Genomic DNA, 15,472 nt, shown 5'->3' on the forward strand with positions numbered 1-15,472 from the left:
GTAGCGTACCAGACGTTTTTCATTTTTTGGGGGGAGGGGGGCTGTGTAGGGGTATGTGTATATGTAGTGTTTTTTACTTTTTATTTTAGGTTAGTGTTAGTGTAGTGTAGTGTTTTTAGGGTACAGTCACATGGGCAGAGGTTCACAGCAAGTTTGCTGCTGTAAGTTTGAGCTGCAGCGCAAAATTTGCGCCATCTCAAACTTGCAGCACTCACTGTAAACCTCCGCCCATGTGAGTGTACCCTGTACATTCACATTGGGGGGAGGGGGCAAACATCCAGCTGTTGCAAACTCCGAGCATGCCCTTTGGCTGTCCGTGCATGCTGGGAGTTGTAGTTTTGCAACAGCTGGAGGAACACTGGTTTGGAAACACTAAGTTAAGTAATAAACTTTCAAGTGTTTTGCAACCAAACTTAGTGTTTCCAAACCAGTGTGCTTCCAGCTGTTGCAAAACTACAACTCCCAGCATGCATGGTCTGTCAGTGCATGCTGGGAGTTATAGTTTTGCAACAATTGCAACAGCTGGAGGCACTGAGGTAGGAAACAGACAATGTTTCCCAACTAGTGTGCCTCCAGTTGTTGCAAAACTACAACTCCCAGCATGCCCAGACTGCCCAGGCATGCTGGAAGTTGTAGTTCGGCAATATCTGAAGGATCATCTGGAGGTCCACAGTTTGGAGACCACTGTATAATGGTCTCTAATCCGTGCTCTTCCAGATGTTAGAGAACTACAACTCCCAGCATGCCTGGACAGACTGAGCATGCTGAGATTTGTAGTTTTGCAACATCTGGAAGAGCACAGATTGGAGACCATTATACAGTGGTCTCTAAACTGTGGGCTTCCAGATGTTGCAAAACTACAACTCCCAGCATGCCCAGAAAGCCAAAGGCTGTCTGGGCATGCTGGGAGTTGCAGTTTTGAAACTCTCAGAGGCAGCAGTGAGATCGCTTTACGGTGATCTCACTGCTGCCAATGAAGATGCCGCACTGCTGCTGCAAACTCACCTCCGGGACGCAGCGCATCCGGGACCGCATGGAGGACGCCGGGACCGCTCGGGACACCGCTCGGACCGGTAAGTGACGCCGGGGGACGGGTCAGGGACACTTAGCAGAGCGGTATGGTCCCGATCCCCGTGATCGGAACTCACACACCGCGCTGCTAAGTATTTTCATAGCGAAACGCTGCTATCAGCTAGTCAGATTTGACCAGCTGATAGCAGCGATCGCTGGGGGTGGGGGTGGGGGATTAAACCCCCCGTGGTCGCACGGTAAGATGGCTGGCTATCAGTGATAGCCACCATCTTTCCGGGCGCTGCGGGATGCCGCGAGTAGCGGCAGTAATGTTCATGACGTACCTGTATGTCATGGGTCGGGAACACCTTGCCACCCATGACGTACAGGTATGTCATAGGTCGGGAAGGGGTTAAAGAGATTCAAAGGTCTCAGTCTCCCAGTTTATATCAGGATAGTTAAAGTCCCCCATTATTATCACCTCATTCTGATTTGCTGCCTTGTTTATTTGCCTCAGTAATTGATCTTCTGCTTCTTCCATTATGTTTGGTGGCTTATAGCAAACCCCTATCAGGATTTTTTTTTTTATCTCCATATATTTCTACCCATAATGACTCCACATTATCGTTTCCCTTCCGTATATCCTCCCGCAGTGCGGCCTTCAGACTCTATTTCATATACAGACAAACTCATCCCCCTTTCAGTTTTGTCTGATCCTTCTTGAATAGACTATAACCCTGTATGTTGACCTCCCAGTCACAGCTATCGTCCAACCAAGTTTCTGTTATACCCACTATGTCATAATTCTCCTCAGACATCAACCACTCCAGTTCGTCAGTTTTATTGGTCAGACTTTTGGCATTTGTCATCATGCAATTCAATGGTGTATGTTTTTTCTTCCTATGAAGCCTATACCTATTAACTATTCTAACCCCTCCCTCCGCTCCACCCCCAGGTATATTACTTAGTCCCCCCTCTCTATCTACACTATCTTCCCCCTCTATGTTTTAGGTTCCCTCCCCCCCTAGTCCCTAGTTTAAACACTCCTCCACCCTTCTAGCCATCTTCTCCCCAAGCACAGCTGCACCCTCTCCATTGAGGTGCAGCCCGTCCCTACGGTAGAGCCGGTAACCGACAGCGAAGTCGGCCCAGTTCTCCATGAACCCAAACCCCTCCTTCCTGCACCAGCTTCTGAGCCACCTGTTTACCTCCTTAATCTCCCGCTGCCTCTCTGGTGTGGCTCGTGGTACAGGTAATATTTCAGAAAATGCTACCTTGGAGGTCCTTGTCTTAAGCTTACGGCCTAAGTCCCTGAATTCATTTTTAAGGACACTCCACCTACCTCTTACTTTGTCATTGGTGCCAATATGTACCATGACTGCTGGATCCTCTCCAGCCCACTTGTGGGGGTTCTGGATGGTTTTGGCAGCTAAAACTCTTTGCAGGCATGAAGTGCGGCCTATAATCCATACGGTCAAAAATAATGCCCTGAAAGCCTAATGGCACTCCTCTGCTTCTGGGTCCTACCACGTGCCAAGGAACCAAATATGGCCTAAATGGGGGTATTTCCAAACATGGGCCGAGCAGCTCTACAAAATATTGGGTGCATTTCGTTCTATATCAGAAGCGATGTACAAATAATATGTCCCACAGGGATGTGGAATTCCTACCGCCCAACGCCCGGGACATGCAGTTCCGGACGCCGAGCAGGTGAATTTTTCCGGCCCTTAGCCCGGCTTCGGGCAAGCAGGGCCGGACCTGACAAGCGCTGCGGCGCTCTGCAGTCTGTATGGAGCGGGCTCCCGACTCCTGCCCGCTCCATATTCTGCAGCCCCCTGCTGTGGAAACTTGCGTCCTCTGAAGCAGAGCAGGGGGAGGGGAGATGAGAAGCTGTCTCTCCCCTGCTCTGCCTTCTTTCTGCCATGCAGACGTGCGTGGGGGAGATGAGGCAGCGTGGCTTCTTTCTCCCCGTGCAGACCTGCGTCCCCTGCCTTCGCTCCCCCCAGCTCTATCTTCGGAGAGCTGAAGGGAGGAGCGGTCGCATGTCTGCACGGGGCGCAAGTTTCACACCGCCGCTAATAGCTAGCATGTGGCGCTCAGCAATGTGTATGGAGCGGGCTCCCGACTCATGCCTGCTCCATACTCTGCAGGCCCCGGCGATCGCCGCGGCTGGCTATTAACCCTTTAGTTCACCGCTGTCAAAGCTGACAGCGGTGTCTAAAGGAACATGTGAATGCTCCCTGGTGGGCTAGTGGGGTGGATCGACCCCCCCCCCCCCCCCCCCCCCGCAGCGAGGGGGCAATCCACTACGGAGGTAGCCGGAGGGCTTACCTCTGTTCCCTGCTCTCCGTGGCTCTGTCATTGATAGATCCTGGCTGGACTAGGCTCTATCAATGGATCGCAGAGGACACAGATCAATTGAGTTCAATAGAACTCTATTCATCTGTATGAGGAATCTAATGATTCCTCCTAAAAGTCTAATAACGTGAAAAAAAAGTTTTAATAAAGATTATAAAACACACATTAACCCATTCCATGTTAAAAATTCAAATCATCCCCTTTTCCTATATAAAAACATGCAAAAATAATAAAAATAAACATATTTGTTATCGCTTTGTGCATAATTGTATGACCTATTAAAATATAACATTATGTATCCCGTACGGTAAATGTAAAAAGTTTACCAAACCACAGAATTGCAATTTTTATAATCCAGAAAAAAAAGTTAAAAAGTAATAAAAAAGTCAGATCAGTACCAAAATGGTACCGATACAAAAAACAGATTATGGCGCAAAACATGAGCCCTCATGCAGCCTGGTATGTGGAAAAAAATATATAGCTACAGGGGTCAAAAAATGGCAATTAAAAAAATTCAAAAAAGTTCAGAATTTTTTAAAAATTGGTAAAACATGACGTAAACTATACAAATCTGGTATCACTGTAATCAAGCCGGCCTAAAGTATGAAACTAACATGTTATCTCAACCACAAGGTAAATGGCGTAGAAAAGAAAACCACCAAATCTGCAAAATTATCTTTTCAATTTCACTTCACCTAATATATATTTTTTGGTTCAGAGAATGTTTTATTGAAAAATAATAAAGGTATCAGCATAGTAGGTAGTTTAGCTATTATAGGGCGAGGAGGAAAAAATGAGATCATTGGCCCGGACAAGTGGATCGTCGTGAGGGACAAGTAGATTTTGCTCTATTTTAGTCCCGTGGACAAGTAGTTTTTTTTAAATAATTTCCACACCCCTGTCCCATAAATGATGCATTTGTGAAAATTTTTAATACTGACATTGTGATAATTCCTGCCAAAAATATATGGTGTTAAAATACTCACTGCACCCCTAGTGAATACCTTGAGGGGTCTAGTTTTGGGGTCATTTGGGGGGGGGGGGGTTCTAGGTTTTACCTCCTCTAAGTTTCTGCAAATCTCCCAGCAGTTGGACCCTACGCGATCATACACTTATCCCCTATCTGTGGATAAGGGATAAGTGTTTAAAACATTCAGTTCCCTGGACCACCTCATTCATGGCCGTGTGTTGAATTATTTTGAGAAGACAGCTAAATTAAACACTGTGGGGGATTTATCAAAACCTGTCCAGAGTTAAAGTTGCTGAGTTGCCCATTGCTTCTTTCATTTTGCAGAGGCCTTGTTAAAGATGAAAGAAGCAATCTGATTGTTTTTTTCCCCTGGACAGGTTTTGATTAATCACCCCCTCTTTTTTTTTTTTGTAAATAGTATTTATTGAACATTTTCAAATAATACAACAATGGGTGGACGACAAGTCCAAACCTTGAACATAAAAAAAAAAAAAAAACATGTCACTACAATAGCATTCACATCATATAAATGCAATAGCTAATTCGGTCTTTCAATATACAATCAATATCATGTTCTTAAACAGTCCAATGTACTGCCCGACTGTCATCAAGCAACTAAACTGAGTAACTCAGTATTATAATATAGCTCTAGTGAGTGGGGTTATGTCAGAGAATGCAGGAGGTCATTTAACTCTAGGGATGTGATGGTCTTGTTAAGAACTATCAATGCAATGTGTTGATAAGGACCACTGCCTCCATCTAGCGGCAAATTTAGACATTTTGTTCGCCCCTCTGGCTATGATTTGTTCATATGCAAAGGTCGTATGTATTTTCTGCAGTAATGTGTCTGCGTTAGGAAGAGTCGGAGATTTCCAGTTACTTGCTATCACAATCTTAGCCAATATACATATTATACAGAACAATTCCTGAGAATCCCTCGGCAAACCATCTAGATTGAGAAAAAGCAGGATTGATTGGGGAGACCAGGGAATATGTCTACCAAAAAGGTCTTGTAGAAGTTGTTTGCAAGTAGACCAAAAAGGCTGTATTAAAGGGCAGGACCATAAAATGTGGGACAGTGAGCCCCTGGAACCGCAATCCCTCCAGCAACGATCAGAGGCTTCTGGGTACATTGCACATAATCTGTCAGGCGTGAAATACCAGCGTAATATAGTTTTATAGGCCGACACCAAATGGGACGAGCAGTGAAAGGACCTTCCCAAAAGAGTAAATGCTGTACGCCACTCCTCTGAGGTGCTTGTGAACCCTAATTCCCTTTCCCAAAGCCGTAAGGGGTGAGATTTTATAAATGTATTATCCTGTAGTAGTTGGAGATAGTATAACTTTAATCCCTTAAGTGGGGAGGCTAGTAACTTGAGAGCCGAGGCATCCCGAGGGGTCCCTGTTCTAGTCAGGCCCTGCAGGAAATACCGGATTTGCAAGTATTTATAAAAATCTTGTTGAGGTAAAAGGAAGGTGGTTGTAAGGGTTCGAAAGGGGGCCAGAGAGTTGTCTACAAATAAATGGTGTACATGTGTTATCCCCCTGGCTAACCAACCTGTCAAATCTAAGTCTGGAATGCAACTTTGTACAAATGTAAGAGGTAAATCTCTGCATGACATACCACTGGTCGACGGGGACCGTGTGATGTATTGGACCCACGCTGCGTATGAAGCTTTCACCAAGTGGTTTGACATAGGAGGAGAGGGCACTTCCCAATAAGGAAGGTGTAGGAGGTCTTCCACCCGGAAGGGAAGCATCGATTGATTTTCCAGATCCACCCACGGAGAATCCGCAGGGTCACGCCGCCACTGCCGCAACGCTGACACCAGAGTGGCTATATAGTAATAATGAAGGTTAGGAGAACCTAGGCCTCCCGACCTCTTAGTCCTGGTGAGAATATTCACGGAGAGCCTTGGGCGTCCGCCCGCCCATATGTAGTAAGTTAGTATTTTTTGGGCTTGAGTAAAGAAAGATAAAGGTAAAGCAATAGGCAGAGTTCGGAATAGGTAAAGAAATTTAGGCAGGAGAAACATTTTAAAAGCTGCAACCCTGCCCACCCAGGAGACCTCTGTTTTCGATAGAGTTTCTGCATCATCCCTAATGCGGGTCAACAATGGGGCATATTTATTGGCATATAAAGACTTGTGTGGGAAAGAGAATTGTATGCCTAAATAGCTAAGGGAGGATTCTTTCCAGTCGAACAAATATCTAGCTTTGAGAGGTAGTAGGAGCGTTGGAGGCACGTTGACTGCCAGGGCTTGGGTTTTATTAGCATTAAGAAGATAATATGAGAAATCGCCAAATGTAGAGATTGTATCCATGACCGCTGGTATTGAGACACTGGGATTTGTGAGAATTAGGATAATATCGTCCGCATATAGCGAGATTACGTGTTGTCTACCTCCAACCGCAATCCCAGATATGTCTGGATGCTGGCGGATGGCCTGTGCCAGCGGCTCCATGGATAAAATGTATATAAGTGGCGACAACGGACACCCCTGCCTAGATCCGTTTGTGATATAAAAGACATCAGATTGTGCGCCATTAGCCGCCACCTTGGCAGAGGGACAGGAATAAAGGGATTTAAGTGCCGACACTATCCCACCCTCGAATCCCATCTGCGCTAGGGCCGCGAAGGCATAAGACCACCGAAGGCGGTCAAACGCCTTCTCAGCGTCCAGCGCCAGGAGTGCCGCCGGTGTCCCAGAACGCTCCAAGTAGTCCAATACATTGAGTAATCTTCTGGTATTGTCAGAGGCCTGACGACCCGCCACAAAGCCAGATTGATCCGTGGATATTAGGCGTGGAAGTACTTGTGAAATCCGGGAGGCCAATATCTTGGCGTATATTTTAATGTCCTGATTAAGGAGCGAGATGGGCCTAAAGTTTTGGGGACGGTCCGGGACTTTCCGGGCTTCGGTAACGCAGTAATGGTGGCCCGTAAATTTTCCTCTGGGACACAACCTGTGGACATTGCACTATTACAGAAATTGGCCAGGTATGGGGAAAGTAACGTGTTAAATTTCTTATAATATGCATTTATATACCCGTCAGGGCCCGGGGCTTTTTCAGAGGGAAGAGATTTAATTGTGTGTTGTACTTCGGCAGTAGACACCTCAGCGTTGAGGTCAGAAAGCTGTTCTGTAGTTAGGGATGGGAGGCGTAATGAGTTTAAAAAGTTTGAGGTCAGAGCAGGGACATCTATCAAGGATGTTGCGTTGTCACCTAAATTATAAAGTTTGTCATAAAAAGAGAGAAAACCATTTGCTATATCTGTGGGAGTATACAATTTAGCCCCAGAGGTAGGGTGCAGGAGATGTGGGATTCGGGATCTAACCTGTCGCCTTTTAAGTCTATTAGCTAAGAGTTTACCTGCTTTATCATTTTGAGAGTAATAGGTGGCTTTTAATTTTCTAAAGGATTTTTCATAGGCCGTTAATAAAACACAGCGGAGCTCATGCCGCAGTTTAGTAGTTTCAGCAGCTAGAGCCGCCGAGGGTGAAGTTTTGTTGGCCTGCTCTGCTAATTGCAAGCGGTGTAATATGTCCTCCAGCTGCTGCTCTCGCTGTTTTTTAATAAGGGACCCATATTTGATAAAGGAACCGCGAATCACAGCTTTGTGACAGTTCCAGACAGTGAACGGATCAGTCACCGAACCTGCATTGTGGGAAAAATAATCAACTATATCCTTATTTAAGCATTCCCCATATTTTGCATGAGACCAAATAAAAGGGTTGCACCTCCAAGTATAGGTTATGGGGGAGGAGACTGCATCTGCCAGGTCCAAGGTAATGGCCGCGTGGTCAGACCACTTAATGGATTCAATAGATGATGCAATAGAGGTGGAGAGAAGTGACCTGTCCAGTATGAACATATCTATTCTGGAATAGGAATTATGGACAGTAGATAGGAACGTATAGTCCCTTTCTGTGGCATGCTGCGCTCTCCATATGTCGAACAGGTCTTCCTCAAGGAGAAAGGAAGATAGGGTGGCGGAAGTGGAGCGAGAAATAGAAGTAGAGTCTAGATGAAGATCAGAGACAGTGTTAAAGTCCCCACACATGAGCAGAGACCCCCAAGGCTTAGTACGAACCTCCTTCAAGAGTTTTCTGAAGAATCTCAGGGGACCTACGTTGGGGGCATAAAGAGCCACAATGGTGAGCAGCGCGGCATTGACGACACAACGTAGTATGATGTACCTTCCCTGCGGGTCGGAGACCACCTCTCTCACTGTGAAAGCCACCGTGTGTTTGATTGCGATCGCCACTCCTCTTGATTTGGTGCTATAATGGGAGTGAAAGATATGTGGGAACAGAGAGTTAGTCAATCTGGGAGCATCCTTAACCAATAAGTGAGTTTCTTGTATGCACAGGACGTCGCATTTGAGATCCTTCGCCTCCTTCCACAAATGCGACCTCTTATGCGGAGCGTTGAGCCCATTCACATTGATGCTAGCAAACTTAACAACTATACTGTAGAGGCAAAAAAATTTGCTCCAAGTGGTAGCAAAGACAATGAATTACTCGGACAGGACACACCTCCCAGCCAGCGTGTGCCTGTCATCACTAGGCAGTACATATTGAACAGACCAAAACATGAGAGATCGTTATTGTGACATATAACAAACAAACAGGACACTAACAACATAAACAGAACAACGTGACACACAAAACGGACGGTTTTCGCCCAGTACCGTCCACAAAGGAGTGGGGGTCAGAGTCCACTCTGAAAACTGTGGTGTATAAGGAGTCCACCAAGGCCAGGTAATGCCAGCAGAAAGAACTTTTCACCATCCTCAAGCAGTGTCCCAGTCCTTGTTTACAAGAGGTGCCTTCGAGCCGGAGCGAGGTGCTTTAGACGGAGCTAAAGCAATGTTCCAGGAGGACAAGAGGGATTCTCCCTCCAGTAGCGTGCGGACAGCATGAACAGCGTTGTTTCTCTTGATCAAAAGGTGGGTCGGGAACCCCCAGCGATATGGCACGTCAGCTGCACGAAGGGCGGAGGTAATGGGCAATAGTGCTCGGCGAGCTTGGAGTGTCGCCGCCGAGAGATCCACATAAAGGAGGACATGATGATACGGCGCTGGTAAGCCATTGTTGCGCCGCGCCAGTTCCATAAGTCTTTCCTTGATGTGAAAGAAATGTACACGGGCTAAAATATCCCGCGGGACAGAGTCCACAAGATGCTTCGGCTGGGGGATTCTATGCGCCCTGTCAATAGTTAGGTCTTGTGGGTTGCAGTCCGGCAATACGTGTTTCAGAAGCGAACGTACATATGCAGGTATCTCCGCCGGGGCGACCGTTTCAGGCACACCGCGTAACTTGATATTATTTCGGCGGCTGCGATCTTCCAGGTCTGCCACCTTAGCTTTCAGCAGAGTTATATCATCCTCAACTTCATTGTGCATGTCAATAAGTGAATTGTGGGAGTCTGCAAACTCACCAAGCTTGTTTTCTAGGTGGTCCACTCTACCCCCAATATCTTGGACCTCAGCTTGCAATGGATGAACTAGCTTATGAATGTCCTTTAGGAAGGTAGTACGCAGCAGGAGAAGCATGTCTCTCATTGCAGTGTCTGTGAGAGATTGGTTAAGCACAGGCATGGCAGCCAAGGGGTCTGTTGTCTCAGTTACTGCATCTGCCCAGGACTTCCCTCCATTCCCCTCCGGTATTGCGATCCGAGGAAGCAGCTGCGAGTCAGGCGCGCCTGGGCTATGCTGAGGAGAGGGGGTAGGAGAACTAACCTGCCGTAGTGGGTCCGGTGAGTTGCTGCGTCTGCCTGGACGTTGAACGGCTCCAGAGGCTGTACCGGAGGTAAGTCTCACCCCCCTCTCTGTCTCCGGTGATGCGGCAGAGGTGGCATGCAGCGCCGTGTCGGAGGAAGATCTGCGCCGCAGAGGGGAGATGGAGGCCGGGGAGCGGTGTCCGCCCTGCGACTGTGCTGGTGAGCGAGACCTTACGCGCTCTCCAGTGGCGCCATCTTGGCCCGAGGACTCCCGGGGAGTGAAGCTGAATTTCGCCAGAGAGCGATGTCGCAGAGGCTTCTTCTTTCTCGCAGGCATAGCGGGGGAGTAGAGGGACAAGATGAGATGTTTTGGAGCCAGGTGGGTTGGTGAAAAGCTAGGTAATTTGTCGCTTGTTCAGGCCGGTGAACGGAGCTCCACTATCTTGCGACCATACACCACAGCAGCCAGGCCACGCCCCCCCTAATCACCCCCTCTTAGACTAGGTTTCCACACAGTTTTTTGAGCCAAAATCAGAAGTGGATCCAGTAGGAAGAAGAAGTATAAGTCCTTCCCTTGTATTTCCCATTCCATTTCCTTTCAATACACTTCTGGCTTTGGCTCAAGAACTGCAGTGGCAGGAATAAACCTGTGTGAAAACCCAGATTTATACAGGCTGTGCACTTACTACTTTACATTACAAACATTGGAGGGGTGTACTCACTTTTGTGAGATAATGTATGTGTGTATATATATATATATATATATATATATATATATATATATATATACACACACACACACACACACACATTATCTCATAAATATATATATATATATATATATATATATATGAAACCAATGAGGTGTGATAATGGAATATTGTTAAATAATATCACTGTCTGACAGTATTATTACTTATCTATGTTGTATTTCTTTCATCTTCTTTCCTTCCTAACTTCTACTGGCTTTATGTTATTCCTCACTTTATCTTTCTGTCCTATCCGTATATCCATTCTACTGTTGCTTTCTCCCTAGACTCGAGCCTGACATTTTACTTAGAGCAAAACAGGATTTTCTGAAAATCGACAGCAGCTCAGACTTACAGTGAGTCACTCTTTTTATCTTCCTGGCATTGTGTCTTCTGCTTTGTCTGTATGTACCATCATCTTTTTCTATTCACAACCTCCTTGTCTCATTACATTCCCTTGTGCTCTATTTTCCTGTCCCTTTTAAATTTCCCAGGCTATACAAAGAAGAACATGAAGATTTTGTGGATAATTTATCTAAAGAAATTTTTTATGAAAGAGAATATCTAAGAGTGTCCATCTCAGGTGATGAAAAGTGTGGGGTAAGTTACATATTAGATAATATTAAATCTTTTTAGGTTTACTAACCACGAGGTGCCTAAATATGTACACTGCATATCGGAACATATATTATCAAAGTACACTATGAAATGCTAAAATGCATTAGAATAGACAATACAATAGGTTAGGCTCTCTATCTGTAGAGCTGTGTGCACTGCAGTGCTAGCAGTGAGTAACTGTGTCAGGACTAGGGCAAAAGCAGACTTGCAGTTCCCGACACAGACATTGGTGGCAGCAGAGAGCCCCATGTCAGCTCTTTGCTACCGCTCAATGTATAAAAATATGTAACACAAAATGATGAGTTTTTTTAAATAAAGTTATATTACAAAATGATATAACTTTATTAAAGGAGAACTCTGGGATATATAAAATAAAAAAAAGCAAACAGGACTTACCTGCCCCGATGCCTCCGGTATCCTGCTGTAGGCTCCACAGCAATACTCTTCAAGCTAATCGCCAGCCGCAACGATGTCCCACCTTGGCCGTTTATTAGTATAGCGGCAGTATGACGTATATTTGACCCTGGTACAAATATACGTCAGTCTGGGCTGACTACGTCCCACTGACGATAAACCTATCGCCGGCCGAGGCGGGGCATCAATGCGGCCGACAATTAGCTGAGCTGCAGTGTGACGGATTGACCACTGGCAACCAAGAAGAGGATCACTGTAGAGGCCGAATCGGGATAGTGGAGGGATCTGGGGAGTGGTGGCAGGTAAGTCCTGTTAGTTTTTTTAACCTCTTAAGGACACAGTCCATTTTGACCTTAAGGACACTGCCAATTTTATTTTTGTGTTTTCGTTTTTTCCTCTTGTCTTCTAAAATCCATAACTCTTTCATATTTCCATTCACAGACCCATATGAGGACTAGTTTTCTCTATCGGCTCCATTGGGGGACACAGACCTTGGGTATATGCTGCTGTCTCTAGGAGGCTTTACACTATGGCAACAGAAAAGTCGGCTCCTCCCAGCAGGGTATACCCGTCTCCAGGCCACTGAGCTAATCAGTTTTAGCTTAGTGTCTTAAGGAGGTAGACACTGGTCTGGGTCTGGTCCCGGACCAGGTCTCATATTTTTTATTTTCCTAGGTTTAGGAGACGTGTTAGTTCTTTATTCCTTTTTCTTTCTGTTTTCAGGTGGGGACTCAGGAACTGCGGTTCACGGTTTCCCCATTGCGATTGAGGGGGCAGGCATCTTGGATGTACTGTTATCCCCCTCTCGCCAACGGTCAGCGCCTGGGGTTGTACCTCATGGGTCCGGGTCCCCCACCGGGCCACAGGAGTTTCTTCAGGAGAGCGAACTGAGCCACCAATCAGCGCTGTGCGCGCATTTAGGAGCAAGCAAGGGCCAATCACAGCGTCCTTGCACCTGACCTGGCCCTCTCCTGCCATTGGCTGGCGTCTCTTTCTCTCTCCTGACAGCCCTGGAGCGCAGTTCTCCTCACAGCAGCTGCCTAGGGACACAGACTTTTTTTTACTATGTCCGTGCCCAGAACTGTGCCTCCCTCAAAACAGATAACTGGAATATTAGTTACTCATCACACTTGTAAAAACTGTACTGCAAAAATGCCCGGTTCTGCTGAACCCACTTGTTCTGCCTGCTCCACTGCTCCCCCAGACCCCCCTGCTATTTCTCTAGAAGGACCCGTTCCCCTTCTCCCTATGCTTCACACAAGCGTACTAGAGGTGTCCCCTCTGACTCATCCCTTGAGTCTTCTGGTAGACACGGGCGCTCCCCTCGCAGGTCTCGCCCTGCCGCTTCTTCAGGCCACACGCGTCATTCCTCCAGAGGACGTTCCCGTGGTCATCGCTCTGGCTCCCCAGAGCCGCGTACCTGGTTGGAGTCTCCCTCTTCTAGGGCTGCCTCCACTCGTTCGCACTCACCTGGAGAACTGGCGGATGAGGTTTCCGATTCGGCATCTGACTCAGAGGACCGTTCGGACACAGTGGACATGGTGAACTCATTGGTTACGGCCATAAGAGACACCTTTCACCTAGAGGACCCAGGAACTTCGGACGTAGCTCCAGAAGTATCCTTTCATCGTGCCCGACCGGCACCCAAAGTGTTCAGCTCTCACGCTGAATTTGATGCCATTCTGGAATCTGCCTGGGGGCACCCTGACAAGAAGTTTCAGGGACTGAAGAAAGTTCAAGCGCGATATCCTTTCGCCAGGGACCTCATCTCTAAGTTGACTTCCCCTCCATCGGTGGATCCTCCAGTTTCCCGCCTCTCTAAGGGTGCATTCACACCACGTTTTTGCCATACAGTTCCCGTATACTTTTTCTATATGAAAACCGTATGGAACCGTATTGGAAAACGTATGCATTGACTCTCCATTGAAAACCGTATGCCAAAAGATGCATCAGATTGTGTCTATTTTGCATCCTGTACGGTTTTGTGAGGTTTTTTTCCTGTACCCAAAACCATAGTCTACCACGGTTTTAGGTCCGGTTGAAAAACTGTATTAAACTGTATACGTTTTTTTTAAACATGGGAGTCAATGGGAACCGTACAGAACTGTATGTGCATACAGTTCCATCCGGTTTTCACCATACGGTTTTTGACTTTGCACAGTTTTTTTTCTTGGAATTTCAATCAAACAAGTAAAACTTTATTCAAAATAGAGTGAAAAGTTAAAAACGTAAACGTTTTTTTCTTAAAAAACGGATGCAACCGGATCTCATTTTTCAAACCGTATACGGTTTTTAACCGTATACGGGTTAAAATTTGTACACACGTTTTGATACAGTTTAGTCAGGTTTTGAGGAATCTGTTTTTCCTCAAAAACCTGATACGGGAACTGTATTGCAAAAAACGTGGTGTGAATGCATCCTAAGGCTACTACACTACCGCTGGCGGATGCAGCTGCCTTTAAGGATCCGGCAGACAAGAAGGTTGAGACCTTAGCAAAGTATGCCTTTGAAGCAGCGGGTTCCTCCCTGCTTCCTACCTTTGCCTCCACCTGGGTATCAAAGGCCCTTTCGATTTGGTATTCCCGACTCAGTCAGGGCATTCTTTCGGGATCTCCCCCGGAAGAACTATCTGCTCTGGCCCTCCAATGTTCCAAAGCTGGAGACTTCCTGTGTTCTGCTTCCTTGCAATCAGCTCGCTGTGCTGCCTTTGCCACCGGTAACCTAGTGGCCCTCCGTCATTCCATATGGCTTAAAGCATGGAACGCGGAGGCCGCCTCCAAGAAGTCTCTCACCGAGATTCCTTTTGCCGGTTTCCGACTTTTCGACAAGCGCCTGGATGAGATTATCTCAGAGGCGACAGGTGGCAAGAGTTCTTTATTACCTCAAAACAAGACTAGCGCTTCTTCCCGCAGAAAGTCTTCTTCCTTTCGGTCCTTTCGGACTTTTGGCCCCTCTAAAGGGTCTGGGCAGGCGCCTTCGCGGGACAAGAAGGTTCCCTCCTTCAAGGCGCGTCCCTCTTGGAAGTCGGACAACCGCTCCGGCCGTTTTGCGGCCAAACCGGGCAACCGCAAACCAACTTCTGCATGAAGGGACGCCCCCACCCGCAGTTTTTTCTCGGGTGGGAGGTCGCCTCTTGCTCTTTCAAGACATCTGGACCACGCACATTCAGGACTCCTGGGTCAGGGACGTGGTATCCAATGGATACCGGATAGAATTTGCCTCCCTTCCGAGGGATCGCTTTTTTCACCCCCGGGCCCCCCGGTCTCCTTCACTTGCGAAGGAATTTTGGGAGGCTCTTCAGTCCCTTCTTATCCAGGGAGTCATTGTCCCGGTTCCTTCAAGGGAACGTTTTGGGGGTTTCTATTCCAATCTTTTCGTGGTTCCCAAGAAAGGCGGTTCTGTGCGGCCAATCCTGGATCTCAAACGTCTCAACCAACATCTTCTGATCCGCCATTTCAGAACGGAATCTCTCCGTTTGGTGGTGGCGTCTATGGATCAAGGGGAGTTTCTTTCCTTGGTGGACATCAAGGATGCCTACCTCCACGTTCCAATTTTTTCCGCCCACCAACGGTACCTCCGCTTTGCGGTTCCGGAAGGTCATTTTCAATTTGTAGCTCTCCCCTTC

At 47.0% G+C, this 15,472-nt stretch overlaps 1 protein-coding gene across 5 annotated transcripts in view; it reads left to right on the plus strand.

The window, feature by feature from the left end:
* Nucleotides 1–15,472, plus strand: part of AMPD2 (adenosine monophosphate deaminase 2) — a 177,442-nt gene that overhangs the window by 70,233 nt on the left and 91,737 nt on the right. For all 5 annotated transcript variants that reach the window (XM_056557879.1, XM_056557883.1, XM_056557880.1 and 2 more), the window contains exons 4-5: nt 11,103–11,171; nt 11,310–11,415. In XM_056557879.1, the coding sequence (XP_056413854.1) occupies nt 11,103–11,171; nt 11,310–11,415 (175 nt within the window). The remainder of the gene's footprint in view (nt 1–11,102; nt 11,172–11,309; nt 11,416–15,472) is intronic.

The sequence above is a fragment of the Hyla sarda genome, chromosome 2, assembly GCF_029499605.1.
Source record: "Hyla sarda isolate aHylSar1 chromosome 2, aHylSar1.hap1, whole genome shotgun sequence".
In the NCBI taxonomy this organism is placed as follows: domain Eukaryota; kingdom Metazoa; phylum Chordata; class Amphibia; order Anura; family Hylidae; genus Hyla; species Hyla sarda.